The 19,833-nt window shown below is 41.7% G+C and overlaps 1 protein-coding gene across 1 annotated transcript; it reads left to right on the top strand.

Annotated features, from left to right (window-relative positions):
• The first annotated feature begins 5,841 nt into the window (after positions 1–5,841).
• On the top strand, positions 5,842–8,548 carry OTUD1 (OTU deubiquitinase 1). Its single transcript, XM_061468261.1, has one exon. The coding sequence runs from the start codon at positions 6,003–6,005 to the stop codon at positions 7,332–7,334; it is 1,332 nt and encodes a 443-aa protein (XP_061324245.1). The 5' UTR covers positions 5,842–6,002; the 3' UTR covers positions 7,335–8,548.
• The last annotated feature ends 11,285 nt before the right edge of the window (positions 8,549–19,833 follow it).

The raw sequence follows: 19,833 nt of genomic DNA, 5'->3' as shown, positions 1-19,833 counted from the left end.
AGTGATGGTTCCTCCTTTTGCTGCTTACTGGTGGCAGAAAGGTTGGGAAAGGTGTGCATTGCAAGGTTGTGGAGGATAGAGGGGATGATACTTACACTGAATCGGTGTGTTTCCAAAATCTTTCTGTTGCGAGGCCACACATGGAAGTGCTGGCTACTTGCTACCTCAATGGAGTATTTTTTTCATTTCAAGAGTAGGGAGCATTGTACCTTCTTTTCTACAGCAGCTACTTTATGCTTACACTTTTTATCAGGATTAATCTATTAATAATATTTCCTGTAATTGTGAGTGGTGGTTTCCTGCTTCTGGTATTTCTGTATTACCCGCTTCTCCTACCTCCTTCACAGTCTGTCCTTGTCAGAATCTGTTCTGCTCTTGGCATTAGTTAAAATATGTACTTTCCGCAACCCTAAGCTTGCCATTAACCAACATGAAAGGGAGAGAAGATGACAATTTGATTTCCTGTAACTGATAACAAAATACAGACATTGCAAATACTTACAACATTTATTAAAATAGAGAAGATGACCCTTTCTAAATGTCATGCACATTATAAAGCTTGTTTACATCACATTATTACTACTGTTTTTCTTTTTTTCCAGGGGAAACAGCATTGTAGATCCCCCCTTTTTTTTTTCTTTCCCTGATAGCATCTTAAGGCTCTAATCACAATGACCACCGCAAATGCCATCCACACTTCTGAGTAGAAATGAGAGACGTGACCTGCGTCATCGCTCACATTTAGGGACTCACTTACCAAGTGGGATACCACCCGAGACATTGAGATATGAGCAAATGTCTATATTTATCACCAACAGCCCTTTTTCCACAAACTCTTGCCATATGATGTCATCGCATGGGTTACCTCTCTAATGACTAGTGCACCCATACAGTGAATAAGATTTTAATAAGATTTTAACATAAGAGTGTATCAGAAGCTGAACAACAAATTGTGAGGCAAGGCTCTCTGAGATACAGCCCTTGCTTTACACAGCTTATTGACACCTCAGAAGTAACAGTGGATACGCTTTCACTTTTCACGTTAGTGGTATATTTAGGGTTGAACAAAGTAGGTAGTCTAGTTAATACCAACACTTAAGCCATCACAAAGTAGCTAGTATCTTGAGAAGGAAAAAAAGAGTAGGAGGGGGAAAGAGCAGAACTGGTTCTTTTGCTAGTGCTCTTGGCTTGTCACATCTTTACACGTTCATTAACTATACCCTCAGTAAGCTACCTGCAACTTGGTATTTTATGAAAGGATGTGATATGATATATGATACAATGATATGATTGATATGATCACCTGCAGGTATCAGAGGATAAAACTGGTAATTCAGGGCTCCTTCTACATATAAGTTCCAGCTTGTATATATTTCTTCCCTGTATTGGAAGATGCTTGATAGATATTTCTATTTTCTATTAATTTTTATTTTTTCTTCCTTGATAAATCGCTTCAAAACTATTAATAAAACTTAAATATTGCATTTTCCAAGTACATGCAGAGAGCTATTAATTCATTAAATACTTCATCCAGAAATATCTTTGGCTGAAGGGCTGTTATGCTGGCATAAAAAAAAAGACACTGGAAACGCTTATTCGGTGTCATTCAATACATCATTAAAGCTAACTTCTCCTCCCTTCTTCACTAACAAATGTTCCTGGTGATGTAATAAATTTGTTCCTTCTATGTCAGTCATGTATCTACTACACATTAAAATTAAAAGTAGTTCCACTCTCAGGCATGTAGTTTTACGTCAGTGAATACCACTGTTGTTCCACAGCTGTTCTTGTGATCATGGGTTGCCTTCTAAACAATCCAGACAATTCCTGGAATGTGCAGCGTAACCAGCGATAACACTCTCGTCAGGAGAAACTTTAACTACAGGAGATGTTTATTACTACAAAGACTGTTTCAAGATCTATTCTGTATTAGCAAAGGACTGTACATTACCGTATAATGAGTGAACCAGAAGCCCAGGATTGTTACACCCAGGAAGACGGTGAAAAGGCTTCTCTGTACTGTGTTCTCACTTTCCATACCCCTCTAGTGCCTGTGAGGCCACAACATGCAGGCCACAGTGACAGGAGTGGCACATGCAGGAATATTCTGCAAGCAATCAATCTGTGCGTGATGTTTGATCCAGGCCACACTAAAGCAAAGCTGGGTTTTTTTTGGTTGTTTTTTGTTTGTTTGGGTTTGTTTTTTGTTTTTTTATTTGTTTGTTTGTTTTTCCCCCTGGAATTAGCTGCAGCTTTCTATGCAGCTCACAGAAGCAGCAAACACCCATCTTCTGGTAGGAAAAGGCACTAAGGCACATCCACATGCCCCCTGACTTTTTAGATACTCTTTCATTGAAGACATTCAAATTCTGCCTTGCAATTTCTTTTACACCAGAACTGTATTGATCATTCCTCTCTGGAGCAGACCACAGTTTAGGACGTGATTGTTAAAACCAGATGTAAGAAAATTACCTTTTAGGTAAGTGCTGATTTCTGGTACCTCCTAATATGAAAGCTGAAAACCAACCATGAGACGCTTGTATTGCAGCGGTTCAATGGAGTTTTTGTCATTGATCACCCAGAGAGACTGCATTGGTCCCCCGGGCCAAGTACATGTGACTAACTCTGGGTGCTCAGTTATGGAAAATACTGGTTGCAGTACACTGTCAGTATTTAATAACAACACAGGTAAACCACACCACTGTGAGCTTTTCTTTCCATTTACTTCACAAGGGAGGTAATAAGCATGCCCAAAGTCATATACTACTAAGACAGTGATATAAATGTTGTGTCTGTCAGTTACCTAGTAACAGATTTTGATCGTTTTAACCTTATTAGCAAGCTTACCATGTGCATTTTAACTGAAAAATATCTGTTTATAAATGAAAAGAGAACAAAAGAACAATCTATCTGCTACCATTACTAAAAACTGCCTGTGCATATAGCATGTATTTCAAGATACTCCTTGGCTTTTTGCTCAGGGAGCAACAGAATACTAACACGATGGTAATTTGGGTGTACATAAGAAATCTGTTTCTTTCCTCAAACAAAGCACCACAAGCATTGTACCTCATTGTAACCATCAATCAGAACTAACCAGCTGCCCAGTTGTTAATGTACCACTGTTCCAAATAACCTGTGGTTTTGGAGAGGCAGAACAGTCATTAGTGGGAGTTTCTGCAATATCCTGGAAGAAAGAAAACTCTGGTACTGAATATTCAAAACACAGCACTCATTTAAGACAGAAGCACACTTACTCTGCTGGCTCCATTTACTGTTCTCTAACAGAAAGAGTGCTAGATTTGCTTCTCCCCCCACTCTCTGTTATTAGACTAGGATTTTGAACCCAATCACCCTGTACTCAGCTCTGACATTTACTAGCAGACAGAGCAATTCACTAAATAAAACCACAGAGATACCTTTTGTAACTAGGAAATGAAGGCAGAAAGGCTGGTGGGCATGGAGTAGTGTACATCTTTATTATAACAATAAACAAACTCACAATGAACAGCTACTGGCACATTGAAAACTCTCTAGGAGGGAGTAACTTCCAGTGATTTTACATTAAATTACATATCAATACACTAGACCACATTTTAACTTGGGAATACCTTATCAGGTCTTGACTAAGAAGCAAAACTAGACAATCTTTCCTTTGCTCCAAGCCTTCATTTTAAGAAGGGAAGTTTTCAGTTTACCACTCTCTGATCAATATATACTCCTCTCCATGCAGCGATTAGTCCAGAAATACTCTCTGATCTTGCAAGCTATATTTATAACAAAGTTCTGAACATTCTGAAATGCAAGAGTCACTCTGTAACTTCAGAGCAGTTGTAACCTCTTATCCCCTTGTAACAGGCTGCCAGAAATGCTCCTGCCTAATGCCCATCACCGTTTGTTCTGAAGATACCAACTTTCTGGCTGTAGCAGGTAAGGACTTCTGGGCTTTGATTCATGTCTGATGCCCCTCTTGCATTTCAACTCTGAAGGCGATGATTTTGGACATATAGTGAACTTGTAATTTTTTATCAAGAAGTTCCCAATAATGCATGGAATTAGCTGCTGTGTTTTATCCAGAATAAAACAGGCGGATGTGAAGACTGTTCCCATAAATATCCAGAGTTTTTAGCATGAAGGATTTCAGCATTTTTCCTTCAACATGCAAGTTAGCAGAAGGAATCAGAACATGTTTTCTGTGTAAAGAGAATGGAATTCTATATTGTGTTCCTGGTAGCCCTTGAATGAGCTGCAGAAATTGAAGATGGGAAATACATCCCTGGACATGGATCCAAAGGACAGCCAAGACTCCAAAGAAACAACAGCTTTTGACTCTGCAGCCTTTTGCAAGTGATCTTCTTAGTTACATCTTTTCAATTAACATAAATGGAATAAGGAAAATATTTCTTTTTCAGAATATCCATTTAGAGGTGAATTTTTTTTTTTTTTTTTAAATTCTGCTGTTTGGATTACTAAAGCTTTTTCAAAGATATTTGAGACTGTGGAATGAAATCCAGAATTACTTAATTATTTTTAACTATCACTTTGAAATTACATGTATCAATACACTGTATTTCCATTTTGGTAGTAATAAATGCCTGTGTTAGCATTTGATCATAGTATAAACTGGTGTTCCTTGGTCAGCAAGAAACATCGTGCCTGCCAGAACATCATCAAATCCAGTGTGTACATATGATGTCATTGTTCATGGACAAAGGGTCTGATATTACTTTATATCACAGCTAAGGCTAAAAGACATAGCTTAATTTGAAGACACTACAGGTATTAACAAACCAATTATCAATAATCTTTATGAGACCTATATTTTAAATTTGGTGTCTCCTGTTATTATGTGACAATTTACATCATACTCTATGTATGCATGCACTATTTTCTGAAGTAGGGCTGCAGGTGGACAAATAGCAGCTTGTGTCAGAAAACTGATGAGTATTATTCTTACCCTAACTGCAAATTATGAATCATGACACTGATTACATGTTGGCAGAAGCATCATTCAGCAGTAACATGGATACAACACAGCATCATAAACATAGGTAGAACATCTCCAACAACTTATACTTGACAGTCGAGTCTAAATATCAAGCTGCGAGTCTAAAGCCCAAACTGCTTGGCTGACAAACTGTTTCATGAGAAGCTGCTTTCACTGCCTCCTGTGGCATTTCCCAGCTCGGCCCCCAAGCACACCCGGCGCAGCGTTCCCTCTTTGAAGTCTCCTCAACACTTCCCGTTACCAAACGATGTCACAGCCAGTGCCCAGCCCGGCACAACAGCAGTGACATACCGAATCCCCACAGGGGACTGCAGGCGTTTTCCCCCGAACAGTTCTGAGACAGAAGCACCCACCCTCACCGGCCGGCCCGCGCCGCCACAGCCGCTGAGCACCGCTTCCCCGACACGGGGCTGAAGCAGAGAGGGGAAGCCGGCCCTACACCAAGAGCCCAACCCAGACCACGCTGAAAAACGCCATGTCTACTACACACTTCTCGCCCCTCCCCGAGGGCAGCGGAGGGACCCACTGCGGTCCAGGCCCCACTGACGGCCGGACCCCTCACGCCCGGCGCCACTGACGGAAGAACCGCCCCGCCCGTGCCGCGTCCCCTTCCGGCAGGAGACAGGACTCGATGACGCCACATCGCTCAACTCCACCCCCCGCACATTCCAACGTGCCTTGTCCCTGAGGTAAACACGGCGCGGCCCCGCCCCCGGCCCGGCCTCCAGCAGCTTCCAGAAGCGCCCGAGCTGTGCGGAGGAGGCCGGGCCGGTCGGCTGTGGCGGAGGTGGTGGCGCAGTCGAGTTGCCGTGTCCGCGGGGCGCAGCCGGCAGCTGGGCGCGCAGGGGCGGGAGGACTGGTGGGGGTGATGCCCTTGTTTATTTTTACCCGGGCAGCTCATCCTCTCCGGCCGCCCCAGCGCAGCCCCCGCCGTCGATCCCCGCCCCGGCCCCGACGGCGCCGCCTATAAAGCGCCGCCCGCGGGGAACAGAGGATGCAGCTCTACAGCTCGGTGATCACCCATTACCCGGCGAGCGCAACAGCCACCGCAGCAGCTGCCGCCTCGCCGAGCACCGGTGTCTTCAAGGTCTCCTTATCGCCGGGACACCCCTCCGCGGAGGCACCAAGCGCAGCCGCCGCGGGTCCGAATCCGGCCGCCGAGAGCTCCGTTAAGGACGCCTTCGTTCCCTGTGGGGGAAGCAGCACCAGCAGCAGCGCCGCCGCCGCCGCCATGCCCGCGTTCTCCTCCTGCCTGGAGGTGATGCCGAGCGGCCCTGCGGCGGGCCCGGGCAGCCGGCCGGCGGGCGGCCCGCAATACAGCACCTGCGCGCAGGTCACTGTCAGCCGCCGGCGGCCGCTGGAGCGCATCGTGCCCATACGCATCGTGCAGCGAGTCGAGTCCCCCAGCGAGCTGGTCCCGGCCTCGCCACGCAGCCGGGCTTGGCTGGAGGGCATTCTGGAGAGCATGCGGCAGGTCGGGGGGGACGGCGAGGCCGCCGCGCTGCCGCCGCCCGCCGAGGAGCCCAGCAACCGCAGCCTGCGCTTCAGCGAGCACTGTCAGGCGCTGCAGGCGGTGGCCGCCGGCGCCCAGCCCGGGCTGACACCTGGTTGTGTCCCTGCAGAGCGGAGCCGCAGCCCCGCGCGGCCTGTCGCCGGCCCCACGGCCCGGGAGGAGGAGGAGGAGGAGGACCGAGCGGATCTCGGTGTGCGCAGGGTGCCGGGAGCCAGGCCGGAGCGCAGCGAGAAGCTGGCTCTGTACCTGGCCGAGGTGGAGAAGCAAGACAAATACCTGCGACAGAAGGGCCGGTTCCGTTTCCACATCATCCCCGACGGGAACTGCCTGTACCGCGCCGTCTGCAGGGCGATGTACGGGGACCAGCGGCTGCACAGCGAGCTCCGCGAGCAGACCGTGCACTACATCGCCGACCACCTGGACCACTTCACCCCTATCATCGAGGGCGACGTGGGAGAGTTCCTCATCGCCGCCGCTCAGGACGGGGCCTGGGCTGGCTACCCGGAGCTGTTGGCCATGGGGCAGATGCTCAACGTGAACATCCACCTCACCACAGGTGGCCGGCCCGAGAGCCCCACTGTTTCCACCATGGTTCATTACCTGGGGCCCGAGGACCCAACACGGCCCAGTATCTGGCTGAGCTGGCTTAGCAATGGGCACTATGATGCTGTGCTGGACCGCATGTGCCCCAACCCAGAGTACGAGGCCTGGTGCAGACAGACTCAGGTACAGCGCAGGCGGGATGAGGAGCTGGCCAAGTCCATGGCGGTGTCCTTGTCCAAGATGTACATTGAGCAGAATGCCTGCTCTTGAGACCCCCTGGATTGCAGGCTGGGAGCTTTGCTGCAGGGACTGAGACAGATGGAAAGTGTGCTGGCTGTGATGGTGATGCCTTAATCCTTAATGAAGCAGCAGCAGCACCCCAGACTGAGAAGGACTGTAGATTGTGGGGGGATAAATGCAAATGTGTTGTAACAGTCTATTGTAAAAACACAGCCTCGGATTATTTGCAAGCAGATTTTCCACATATGTTTGTGTCTCCCCACTGTCTATTTTCTATCAGAATGTATTTTTTTGCACAATATTTTTAAACTGTTACCTCCATCTTCTACACCTGACATTAGTATCTGGCTTTCAGCTGTACAGCCAAAACGTTTGTAAACTGGTTTTGTAAATAAGGCTTATGATGTAACAGCTATTTTTTGCTGTGTTTTTTACCCATAAACCTTATATTTTTACCAAATGAAGCTGATGTCAGACTAACCCTCCCTAATGATGAAAGCATCGTGGGTATTTTCTTGCAAAACTAAACCAATGTTTTTTGTTAAAGTGCAGCAAAGTATGAACAGATTGCTTTTCAGAGCAGTTGCTTTCTCTGCCTGGAGCACAGAACAGGTCCTTTGAGCCAGTTGGAATGCAGCTACACGTGAGCAGTACAGGGAGCAGTTGACTCTTCTGTATTTTAATTACTGTTTTGAGTAAACTGGCCTCTTGTTGCCTGGTTGGCTCTACCCTCTGCTACATTTATATTAGTTATCTGTAATAACAGAACATTTAACTTGAAATAGAATGTTGTGACTAGATAATAGTCTCCCACTTTGGCAGTAATTGCCTTGGCTGCACCTCGGTGTTTGTGTTCTTGTTTCTGGGGTTATGATGTCTTTTGTATAAGCCCTGCTGCTTTTCTGGCACTGGTATTGCACCAACAACTCATTATCTGATCACAACATTTTATTCACTTGGCGTTATTTTCTAATAAATCAGGAATGGTGTTTGTTCTACATTATGGTTTAAAAGGAGGAAAAGTATTTAAATCAAGGTTTGTATGGTTTGCTGGGTCAAACATTTGGATGTTTCCAATCTTAACTCCGTCTTCTACTTTCTGATTAACTTGTTAGATATATTTATTAAGTAATGCAGTTTGTACTTTTTTATTTTGTAATATATTGTGATTTTGGAATTTATACTGTATTTGTATAATAGGAATATTCACAGCTAAAGTGGAATGAATAAAGAATGTAATTTTACTTGTGATCTTTCTTTCCACTCTTTCTGTTCCTAGTGAAGAACTGCAGTTGTGTTTCCAAGACCTGTTATTTAGTTTCTCTCCCATAGTTTCCCAATTAAGAGGTGGGAAGAAGGGCATGGTACTACACAAATGTGAACCACTGATAATTCTGGTGTCTGTGAATATGTGAAAGAAATGCAAGCATTCAAAACCAGTTGAATATCTGTAAGGTTACAAATCTTGGCATATCTCTGCACATAAGAAATATTTTTTGTATATTAATTTGCCTTAGGAGGGGAGTTCTCAAGTGTGGTACCTGCACTGGTCATACCAGTGGTTGTGCTGGACCAGCTCTCTGGGGGCTGTGTGCACTTGGGCTTGGATTGCGGTAATTGCGAACGTCCATTCTGCAGCTCCAAATTTCAGATTTCCCTTATCACGACTTACACCTCTCAGCCCTTCTCACATTACTTGAATAGAGCATTTCCATTTTGTAAGGGGAATGAAAGTTGTTAGACCTTACTTGGTGTGCATGCATGCAGTTACAAACCTACCCCTGATCTCAAAATCCTACAAGGCCACCCTTAAATGACAGAAGGGTACAGGGTTAAAATTAGGATTATAAATGAACTAAATAGCTGAAATGCAGCAGTCTTCATCGAGCGCAGTCATGCTACAAAGCTGCAGGATTGTGTTTATTTTGGTGCTGTTTTATGTGATGCAAAGGGCAGACTTAAGTTTATTGTGTTATTTCCAAAATATTGGTTAATACAGATTGTATTTTCCCCCATTTTCTTCACACACAATCATGTTGCTTCCTTAAAGCTCAAAGGTGGTAAGTCCCAGTCTTGCTAGTCCACTATTGCTTCACTTTACTGAATCTCTGAAAAGCTGAGTTCCGAGGTGAGAGCAAGGTGAAGATGTAGATATGGGTGTTCATAAGGACAGAGATAGTTGAGAAAAACAGTTACTTAGGTGGCTATAAGCACAAAAATAATACAGCATCACTAAATATCAGTGATGTGCTTGACTGATTAAAAATTTTGTATCCAATTGCTTACCTTTTGGGTTGGAGATGATGATTTCATTCAAAGTTGTGGATATCCCAAACTTTGTTTTGAAAAAGTTTGTTTTAAACTTTCAGGTCTTTTAAAATTACGATTTTCGGCTACATGACTTTTGTTTACAAATTTTGATTGTGTTTTGCCACACTTAGAAACCCTCATAGAGTAAGCAAAGCAAAGAAGGATTGATACTGCATAGTGTTCACTCTGAGAGATATATTTTACGCTAAAATATCAACCATAATGTTAAAATGAGCAGTGCAGAACTGTGGGATAAGTTCCCATGGGGTTCATTAACAATTTTGATGCTACTGCATGAAGTCACAGGGACATGTGGATAACTTTTAAGAAATTTAAAGAAACTAGGCTACTTGTTGAACTAGTTTGTGAAAACAGTGAGGATATATTGCTGAAGCATCTATCGGCACACTTGTTTTTGCAGCTTACATTACATACTTTGTCTTTTCTGACAGGAAATGACAAAAATGGCATGTCAGATGTTTCAGGCACATGGAAAGTGAAAACTTCTTTTTATAGCTGTGGTGTTTGAAATTTAGCTGAGAAACTTGAGTCTAGATGCAAGCCAGCGTCTTGCCTGAGTAGCAATAGCGTCAGTTCCATGGAATAGTTCATCTAGAGAGGCAGTGATCCTAATGTGGACAAAACTTACAGAACTGGTTGTAATGTTGTCACTTGGCTCAAGTATAAGTTTTCCTTGACTGTCCTCAACAATTCCAGTAACAAGGAGATGACAAATGTCATTCTTGCGCATAATTTCAGTACCTGATTATTTTAACCTTGGCTAATCACTTGCATAACACAGCTAATCCTTAGACCTGTCTGGGGACTTTGGTCAACAGGCTCTTTATTATTAACAATAAGTGAAAAGGAGAGCTAGATTTTCAATATTTGGTTGTATGGTCCTTTAAGTCAAGTAGAAAATGCTTTAATTCTGAACTGAGCATCTTTGCTTGTGTTTTATAATACAATCGTGAATTAGTTGATGCTTCATTTCAGAAGTTTCTTAGGTTGCCAAGACTATGGCATTCTGTCACTAAACGTGCAATGGATATGTTAGAATTTTTGTGTGTATTGAACAGACTCTGTTGCACAATGTAAGGTTTGCAAGAACTGAATTGGTTTGTATGTACAATGAATGCATCCCAAAATAAGGTGGGCAAGTGGGAAAGGGGAGATTTGTATAAGTGTCATTCTTCATCTCAGTCAATGGTTTTCTTTCAGAAAGTTCAGTGGGTGACTCTGTGCTTAGTGATTTATTTAGGATGCATAAAAGTTGCCTAGTGCCAGCTATTGGGTTTATATTTCCTGTTGTACCTGGCTGGTACATTACATGTGCACAAGATAAATCTGTTACATTGATGTCACTTGTAAATAAAGGTGTATTTCAGTACTCCTTATGCATGCAGAAAACCATGTGCACCCAAATATTTCCTCTGATTTTGCTTTTATTATGTCAGGATTAATTGATAGGATTTTCGAGGTTAAAATTACAATTTTGGTTTAGTGGTTTGTCAGCGTGCACATGCAAAGCTTCTGAATCTACGCAGAACATGATGACAGATGTCTCACAACAGGGACAAGTACCTGGCGTTGACCGTTTTTTGTTTATACTCTTTCATATGTATTTAACAGTTCATTGATACGCATTGATAAGTGTTACTGGGACGTGCTGAAAAATGGTGCCGAATGAAAAACGCCTCAGCTTTGGTGTTGAAAAGATTGTCCCTTTTACTGAAGGGCACAGTTACATGAAAGTATGCAGCATTCAGAAAGGTTGTGGGCAACCGTTTGGTCTGGCAAATGCGATTCTGTAGCCATCAGGACTTCTTTTAAAGAAGCCGAAGAATTTAAACTTTGAACTTTTTACTAGTGTACAGGCTGATTTGTAACATGTATATGTGCATTTTAGTTGAAAAATGTTGAAGGTCTTATTTCCTGTTAAGTTTTAATTTAGTCTGTCTTTTTTTAAAGTAAGTTTATAGTATAAATGGATAGAAAGGTACAGCAATGCAGTAATACACTGTACTTCAGTCATTTTTTTCCTGGTGTTAGTATTTAAAATCTTTGTTTTTACACAAGAAAACCCATTCCTGGTATTTGGACTTCAAACTGATAGAAATAAACCACTGGCAAGTTCCAGGTTTCTGTTGCATGAGTGGTTATTGTTCTGTATCCTCATACATTTCTCCTAATTACTGAGTAAGATCAGGTTTCTTTGGAGAAACTGTGAGTGTGCAATTGTAGCAGCACGATGCACATACACACATAGACCTAATCTTTCCTGTGTGATCTTAAATTTGGCATTTCCTGCATTTTTAGTGTGCGTTTTTAAACCATTATGCTTTTAATGTGTATTTTATTTCCTATTGTTTTTTACTGGAAGTTGTAGAAAACAAAATTCTTGTATCCTTACTACAAGGCATGGTTAGGAGTGTGAACCTTCAGCACTATAGCACAGTTAAGTTGCATAAAGAATGGCATCTGCAGTGAAGAAGACTATTACAGGAGGGGAGGGTAGCTGAGGGGAAAGCTGAAGCTGGGAGATGGTTGTGAAGGAGCTCAGGTTGTCTTCTATCCTTTTGTCTCCTGTGTTCACCCACATCCCAGGCTGGGGAGATCGGGACTCACTGTGGTGGGCAGTGAGTCTGTGCTGCTGTTCTGGTGACAGTGTGCATCAGGTTCACTGTTATTGCTCATTGATGTTTAGCTGCAAAGTTATTATCCTGCCGAGTTTTTGGGAGGCTGCAAATGGAAGAAGGGATGCAACATTGTCTCAGACAAAACTGAAAAGAATTTCACAGACAAAGATGCGGCTTTTTTCTTGCCTTGTGTTCCTAAGTATCAATGAGCTACAGCATGACTGAATACCAAAATGGTCACAAAACATAGTTTTAAAGATCAGATAAAGCACTTGATAGCAACTTTTTGAGACTCTAAGAAAGCTTGACAAACATTTTTTTTTTTTTAATTAATCCATAATTTCATTATTTAGACCGTATTATTTTCACGGGTACAAGGATCCAGCATTTTTCCTGCACAAAACTATTTTTTGCTAAGTGTAAAATTCCATTTTTCAGCTATTCCAACTCACCAGTGTTTCTGGGCAAGAAAATCCATGGTTTTGGATCTCTGTGTGGGATTTGGAACCTTGTAAGTTCTGTCAATTTAACCTAATATGGCTAAGAGTAATACTTCTTCCCATCACTGATGCCATACTCATGTTTAGATGGCTGCTTTCAGAAATCGTATGATCTTTGGAACTCCACCTAAACTTGTTTTGATATTTTTTTGAGAGAGGGCCAGTGGTCAAAATGTACCCCTTTGGTAAAGAAATCATACAGTCTATTTTATATCTAAATTGCCTGTCTTGCATGTGACTTAAAGATTGAGCTTTGAATAAGCAATTAAGCAATTAGCTGGCATGTTTATATGAGTTGTTTGCTTTCCTACCAAACTTCAGCTCCACTGGATTAGTGGATTACTCACAGGGACTGACTATTGGAGTTTAAGGCAGAAGTGATGACAAAAGTATTGTCTCATTAAGTACCAACCCAACTCCTGCAAACCGTACCTGCAATCTTTTAATTTCTTTCCATTTTCATTTTTGTCAGTTATTTGCCCATTCAAGTTTAACCTTTGAAAGTAGTTATGCTGTAAACCAAAACCTAATTAATGAGACATTTGAATGAGTTCAGGAGTTGACAGTTCTTTTGTTGTTTATATATAAGGGAGGGAGAGGTGTTGCCCAAAATGAAGCAGTTGTGAAAGGACTTGTTTTGCTCTAAAAGATGGTTATGTCAGTTTATAGATCAGCATTGTAACCACTGATCTAAAAGCTTTAATGTAGTTGTGTTTATTATTTCTTAATAAAAAATGTCATCTCACGTTACATTTTTTGCTAAACTGAGAATGGAGACACAAGAGACCACTAACACTGGTAGATTAAAAAATAAAATAATGTTCTGCTATTAGGAGCCAGGAAATAATTGCTTTTTTTGTCATGTATTTCCCACCATGTCTATTATCTAGTGAAAGAAATCTTTGGCTTTAGTTAAGGAATGTTTGTTTATGTGGCCTGCATCCTTCCTGAACTCGTAGGTTGAATATGTGTAGAATAAGATCCTTAATTCAGATTTATACCCATAACTAAATGGTGAATAAGAAATTTCCTTGGTTAAACAACTGTCTTTTATACTGTAGAGCATTTAGTACAACAAAGCTGCAATCCCACTGGGACCTTGATGAGAAGCAGTATTACTAACAGCACACCCTTGGCAGGTATCTGAAAACTTATTCTCCATTTCATTTTCTTGTTGGCATGTGCCTTATCTTACTTATCAGGAAGTAAATATTTATGGATGTTTTCTCAATTAGGTAGCTGTCCTTTTGTATATACTCACAATAATTCATGTAAAACATTTGCGTGAACGTGATTCCTAGTAGATTTCAATTTTTCATCTAGTATTTTACAGCAGTAGCTCTGAAGAGGCTCTGTAACATCTGAAATGGCCAGAAATTCTATCAAATAACACTAATTAAAAAAATCAGTTATTTGGTTATGGAGCTGATAGCATCTGTGTAGCCAGTTTCCTCTCCTTGTAGAAGGGTTTTATATAGCTCTGGCCAGAGACAAACATGTTGCAAAATGGACAAATAGGACAAATCTGGGCTCTGCTGGGTAAGTTAAAGAATCTTTTAATAAGAAATAATTATTGTGGAAAGCTTCACCAAATGTATTATTGCAAAGGGGGCTGCTGGGACATTTTATAGTCACACTGACATCAGCATAGTACCCCAAAAGTACATAATCTTTCAAAACAAAATATTGCCTAAAATGACTCACGGAATTGCAGTAATTCTCAAACCGTTCTGTCCTGCATGGTGTTGTCACAACAAATTTCCTGCTGTATTTACTCCTAGGAGTCCTTCAAATTATCAGTTCAGTGATAATTAACACATAGGATAACATTTTTCTTTAACCTTGGCAGGCTTGGTGTGTGGGAGTGAGAGAACAATGTGATTCTTGAACTGACTAGAGCTTGCATGCTCATACATTAACTTTCTCTGGCTAACACCACCACCATCTCCTGCATTAACCAGTGTCCAAAAGCTGAGTGACACTTATATTCTTATCACATAATTTCAATTAAGAAACTTGGCAGAGATGCATGACTGGACTAGAGCACCACCTAACCGATGTAGGTTGTATACCACATTATTAGTTCTATGCTCACACTTAAAGTTGCAATAGGTACTTGAAACACACTTTGATTGCATGTAAGAATCACCAGGCAATTACAGCATTTATCTGGGCAGCTGTGTGTCCTGGGAAACCTCAGATTTCTTTGGGCTGGTTTGACCCAGATTCTTTCTGGCTATGCTGTCCATCACTGGAAGCACTCAGCCACGTGCCCCTCAAGAGCTGGCATCCCAGCCCAGCATCTGCTGGCTCAGTGGCTGGGACAGGACAGCTCGAAGGAGTGGAGCCAGTGAGCCCTGAGCTTGATGGGACAATGCAGCTTCTTGGATTCCCCTTTGAATTTCTGCCATATTAGTTGGTGAGTAAATAGCAATAGTGTAGATACCACAGAAAAGTTTGTTGTTGTAGTTACCTAAAAGCACACATGAAGTATTGCACTAGACCTGTTCTCAGGTGACAAAAATACTGCTCCAGGTAGGCACTATTTGAAAGGAACCATGGCATCCATTGCCCCAGAGACAGATTGTACAACACAAACCTTGGCAGTGGCCTCAGCCTTAACATCTGTGGAAATCACTTTGCCAGCTAGGCTTCTAGCCTTGAGACCAAGTAGGTAATAGTAGTTGCTCTACTTCAGTCAACGGATTGAGTTAATCTCTGCTAAGACTTCTGGTGCTTCCTCAAGCCTCTGAGCTTTATCTCAGTGCTCTCTGGGTTAAGCTCTAACAAGTCAGCAGCTGTATCAAATCTCTTTCAGTCACTTGATATTGATCGAAAGGTAGACAAAGAAGCAGATACTGTCAGTGTGTAGGGAAACTTGTGCTCCAGCATACCTCGTTGGTTGTCCTAACGGTGTCATATATCACTCCTGTCTAGCATAAAGTGTCAGGAAAAAGAAATTATACATCGCTGGAACACGGAATCAGTTCTCTCCCACTACTCACTTAAAATCTCTCAGATAAAAATCTTCACATCTGTGCCAAGCCAGATATATTTATTTCCCTCCCCCTCTTCCCCCTCTTCCCCCTCTTCCCCCTCTTCCCCCTCTTCCCCCTCTTCCCCCTCTTCCCCCCCCCCCCCCCCCCCCCCCAATTTGTAAATCTATTACTAGGAGTTTATAGCTAGCCATGGAGGTATTTTACAGCTCTAGAAATGCTACAGACACTTGGTCAAATGGAGATCTTCAGTGGGATGCAATCAGGTTTTCTACCAAATTCCACCCTGGATCCAGGTTAATCTGCTGTTTGGGTATTTGTTTCTGTTTACTACCACTATTATGTTTTTAATCCCCTCATAAACTCTAAGTGTTTATTCCCTTCGCATAGGGAGGGCATGTTGGGGATTGTTTCCAGGGATAATGAATACTATTAAAGCCAGAAAGGAGAGGAGAGAATAATTTCAGACTGAAAGCCTTCTTTAGAGAGCCTTATTCTTGCTAATACTCCCTATATTGAGTACATACTCATGCAGTTGCCAGAGGCTCTGAGAGAGGATCAGGACTGTGCCAACAAAAATCAAAGTGATGTATCTATCTGAGATTAAAGTGCAGTGTGCAGGGAAGCCTTGCTTTTCAGTGGTCTGACCTGTGGGTTTTGCATCTCACTTATAAATTTGCATTTATTTCCTTGGCAAAAAAAAAAAAAAGCTTTTCACATTTTTGCAAAATGTTACCTTTTCCCACCCAGAGATTAAATATGAATAGAGATTTTGGCTCTTGAGAATCAAGTCCAGAATATATTTTAGGAATTTTACATCTAACAAGATTTATGTGGTGTTTTCAATTTCACAAACTTTACGGTGTAATTCAAGCACATAGCTCTGAAAAATAAATTTGCAAAGAAGTATTAATTCCACATTTATAGGCTTTTTAAGTAAGTGCTTACAGCTGTGTTAAATTTGATGAATAGTAAGGGAATTCTGAATGGGAAATATTACATGAATGGGATGTTATAAAAATCTGACATTTCTCATTCTTATGTACTTTATTCTAAATTTACAAATTTAATTTCTTAGGGGGGGGGAAAGAATGAAACTGGAGCTTATTTAGGCTCTTTGCTGCTGTGCTGATGGGCCAGCTCATCCCAACAAAATCCTGTACCTGTCACTTCCCTGAGACAGCTGCCTTTGCCTCTAGTTATTGCAGATGGGGAACTGAGTGCAGAGTCTGTTCACACAGGTTCTTGAAAGGAGATCCTTGAAGGAGAGAATATAATAGCCATAGGTGTACATAAGGTCAGCATCATCACCTGCACAGTATTTGAAATGCCATTTCCTGGATTTTCTTCCTCCTGTGCTGCTCAGTGAGATGAAGAAAGAAAATTACTCTGCTAGTCTTCTGGGGTATGTCTGCACTGCAAAAGACAGTGCTGTGTGGAGACACCCTGCCGAGCTCAGCAAGGGCAGCAGTGCAATGGCAGCACAGTGCTCATTAGGCAGAAGGAAAAAGCAGGTCCCTGAAGGAGTTTAGTAGGATTCTGAGCCACGGGATTGTTTTGCTGCCTCCCCTGGCCCAGAACATGCAAGGTTCTGGGCACTCTGGTGAGGTTTGGCATCAACACTCTGGGGCACAGATAAGCCTTCAGGGGTTTAACTCTATGGACTAGATTTCAAGGTATTCTTATTTTGTGCCAGGCAACAGTCTTGCAATACCAAGCTGCAGTAATTGTATGAGCAGTATGTAGCCCCAGGAGAGAGTTAAAGATACTATATTACAAACATATAAAAATTCCATATACAGCTAAATTGCCATTTAATAGGAAGCCATGGTAACTGCAAGCAGGAAAATGGAATAGCAGTTATAAGTAACATAAACCACTTCTCAGCAATTCTGGTGGAGAGCAGAGGAAATTACATGGCAACAGCTCATTTCCAACCCCCAAGCTGATAGGAGTTAGCTGATTTACCAATCCTTGGGACTCAAAGGTCTCAATTGCCACCTTGCACCCCTTCTTGGACCTCATTTACAATGTGCTGTAATCCTGGAGCTGTCAACAGAGAGGCTGTGGAGGGCAAGGAGCAGGACAAGGCAGAGCAGAAGAGCTGCTAGGACCAGGGTTTTGCATAGGCCCTGGTGAAACTCAGCTCTCTCCTGATGCAGGGATGAGGAGGCTTGCATTTCATATGTCACCCTGCAAAACTGTCACTCTGACCGAGAGCACCGCTTTATCCACAGCTTCATTGGTGGCCCTGGTCTCCAGCAGTCATGCGGTTGCTCTTGCTTAATTTTTGCATATCAGAGATGCAAGGAACAACTTTCTCACAGCTTGCCAGGAGCTAGAACTAACAGGCTTTATAAACAACAGAAAGTACAATAGAGCTGCTATGAGTCATGATAGATTTGATACACGCACTTTATTTTTCCTTGTTTTTCTCGGCTTGTAAATTGCTAATTCATGATAGACATGGTTGAAACATTTGACATTTCCAGTTTTCCATTCTGTTAAGCTCCTTCCAGTGTTTTCCTTTAGGCTGTAACCTTTTTCTGGCAAATTTGCTTTGCATTTGTTTTTCAGTAGGTATGTGGGCATATGTCTATTTGTATGCTAAAATATAACATTTGTTTACTTATGCATCTATAAGTATTTGCGGATTAAACGGAAACCTTACACAATAGATCTAGTTATTAACTGTTCTGCTAAAATCAGTCTTTATAAAAGCCAAAGAAGTACCTGATGTTGAAATACATAACAATTAAAATCCTTTAATGAGCATAACATTGTAAAGCTAGTTTTGCATTTGAGCAAGACGATGTCCCTGACACAATTTCCATTTAAAAAAATGTATAAATTTCATATAGTTACCATTAGAGCTACATTTGTTTCAGTGAAGTTCACAACTTCAAAAAGGCAGAGACTCACCATCTGGTTCTCTGTGCATACAGCCCTGGTAGGACCAGTAATACTGTTTGTACTTCGGCCAAGGCAGAACACCATGCCAGCTCTTGATTAATAATAATTTGCAAAATAAATTCCCTCCTCTCAGGCTATTTCATATCACTAATTTGTTTTAATTTGATGTATGAAAGATTTTATCTCTACCTCTATACATGTTCACAAAGCTTTCTGTCCCCAAACTTGTGTTGTTTATTGCAGCATCATCCTTTCAATGCCTTCAAAAAACATGATTAAAACCTTCAGTATGTTACATTCCACTGACAGATGAGATTAAGTCTTTTTTGTCTTACATAACTGGATAAACAGTTTTGTACAAAAATAGCATTACCATCATATGTTCTTCTCTCAAGCAGTAGGTGAATAAATAATCTTCAACAGAAATGTATTTAAAAATAGAATGAGAAAAGTGAGTTGTACTGCGTACCATTGACTGTACCAGTTCTACTGGCACAGATATATATTGAAATACTGTGATACTGTGCTATTTCAACCTTGCAGAAAAATTGGTCCCCTGTAAATAAGTGTCACACACATGATTGTGTACCACTGTAATAATAATAATTCGTGCTTACTTCTCCAGTGTTCAGAACTTTTGTTCCTTACAGTGCTGAGCCTGTAAATAAATGAATCAGACGCCTGAATAATGGGAATGAGAATAATAGTTATGTTGGTCGTGATGTGATTCGTGTTTCATTATTCTTTGCAGTTCCTCACAGGTTTTAGTCAAGCAGAAGTCTACCTCAGTTGTAACAGCCTGTGTGAGCTAAGTGTGCTTTTGGCTAAATTCATTACCTTCTTTTTTCGTTGCTTTCAGTTAGTATGCCAGAAAAGTTCCCTAGTCTTGAAAAGAGACACAATCTTAATTTGTTACATATGTCACTACAAACAGATGCTTATGATGGAGGAATTCCGTAGCTTCTTAAAGAGATTAACATTACAGTTCGAAGGGAGCATTATTAGAGGATTAGAAACCTCTCTTAATGACTAAGTTTTAAAGCACTAGCAATCTAAAGTGTTACATTGCTTGATTTGCAAAGATATACGTATGTGGGTGTGCTCTTTCTAACTTCATGAGTAGATGTGGTTTTGGCTGATGTGGAAAGCATTATTGATGCCAGAATTCCTA

Source organism: Pezoporus flaviventris, unplaced genomic scaffold, assembly GCF_033815535.1.
Source record: "Pezoporus flaviventris isolate CSIRO_AGI_PZ_B2104156 unplaced genomic scaffold, CSIRO_AGI_Pfla_v1 ptg000047l, whole genome shotgun sequence".
In the NCBI taxonomy this organism is placed as follows: domain Eukaryota; kingdom Metazoa; phylum Chordata; class Aves; order Psittaciformes; family Psittacidae; genus Pezoporus; species Pezoporus flaviventris.
Note: the sequence above shows the minus strand (reverse complement) of the source record. Positions and strands in the feature narration are given on the sequence as shown.

Coding starts and splice junctions, on each gene's coding strand:
- OTUD1 (XM_061468261.1), top strand. CDS start 6,003: ATGCAGCTCTACAGCTCGGTGATCACCCATTACCCGGCGAGCGCAACA.